This window comes from Sinocyclocheilus anshuiensis, unplaced genomic scaffold, assembly GCF_001515605.1.
Source record: "Sinocyclocheilus anshuiensis isolate Anshui unplaced genomic scaffold, SAMN03320099.WGS_v1.1 C31864221, whole genome shotgun sequence".
Lineage (NCBI taxonomy): Eukaryota > Metazoa > Chordata > Actinopteri > Cypriniformes > Cyprinidae > Sinocyclocheilus > Sinocyclocheilus anshuiensis.
Window position 1 is genome coordinate 1 of NW_015606022.1, and position 547 is coordinate 547.

The 547-nt window shown below is 51.0% G+C and overlaps 1 protein-coding gene across 1 annotated transcript; it reads right to left on the reverse strand.

Annotated features, from left to right (window-relative positions):
* Window positions 1–3: 3 nt before the first annotated feature.
* LOC107682211 (ATP synthase subunit beta, mitochondrial-like) lies at window positions 4–546 on the reverse strand (the record flags this gene model as incomplete). The annotated part of the gene is made up of 3 exons (XM_016478533.1): window positions 487–546; window positions 202–414; window positions 4–111 (listed from the first exon to the last, which is right to left on the reverse strand). Coding segments are annotated over exons 1-3 (381 nt in total), but the record flags the coding sequence as incomplete, so codon positions are not given.
* Window position 547: the final 1 nt, after the last annotated feature.

The window sequence follows — 547 nt, forward strand, 5'->3', positions numbered from 1 at the left end:
CTGGGACAGGAACCTCTGGATCTTACGTGCACGAGCCACAGTCAGTTTGTCGTCCTCAGACAACTCATCCATACCCAGAATAGCAATGATATCCTGCAGGGACTTGTAGTCCTATGATGGAGAAGAACGGGAACAAGGTCACAGATTGGAATTTAAAAGAGGAGTTAAGCGCACAGACAAAACGCATTCGTTGGCACTCACCTGGAGGATCTTCTGGACGCCACGGGCTATGTCATAATGCTCAGATCCCACAATGTTGGGGTCCATGATACGGGAAGTGGAGTCCAGTGGGTCCACAGCGGGGTAGATGCCCAGCTCAGCAATAGCACGAGACAACACAGTGGTGGCGTCCAAGTGAGCGAAAGTGGTGGCAGGGGCAGGATCAGTCAAGTCATCAGCAGGCACATAGATGGCCTATGAGAGACAATGACACTGTAGATCCAGGAAGTGCAAGTGTGTATGCCGTGCAAACTGAAGGAAGTGTACCTGCACAGATGTGATCGAACCCTTCTTGGTTGTGGTGATTCTTTCCTGCATGGTACCCATG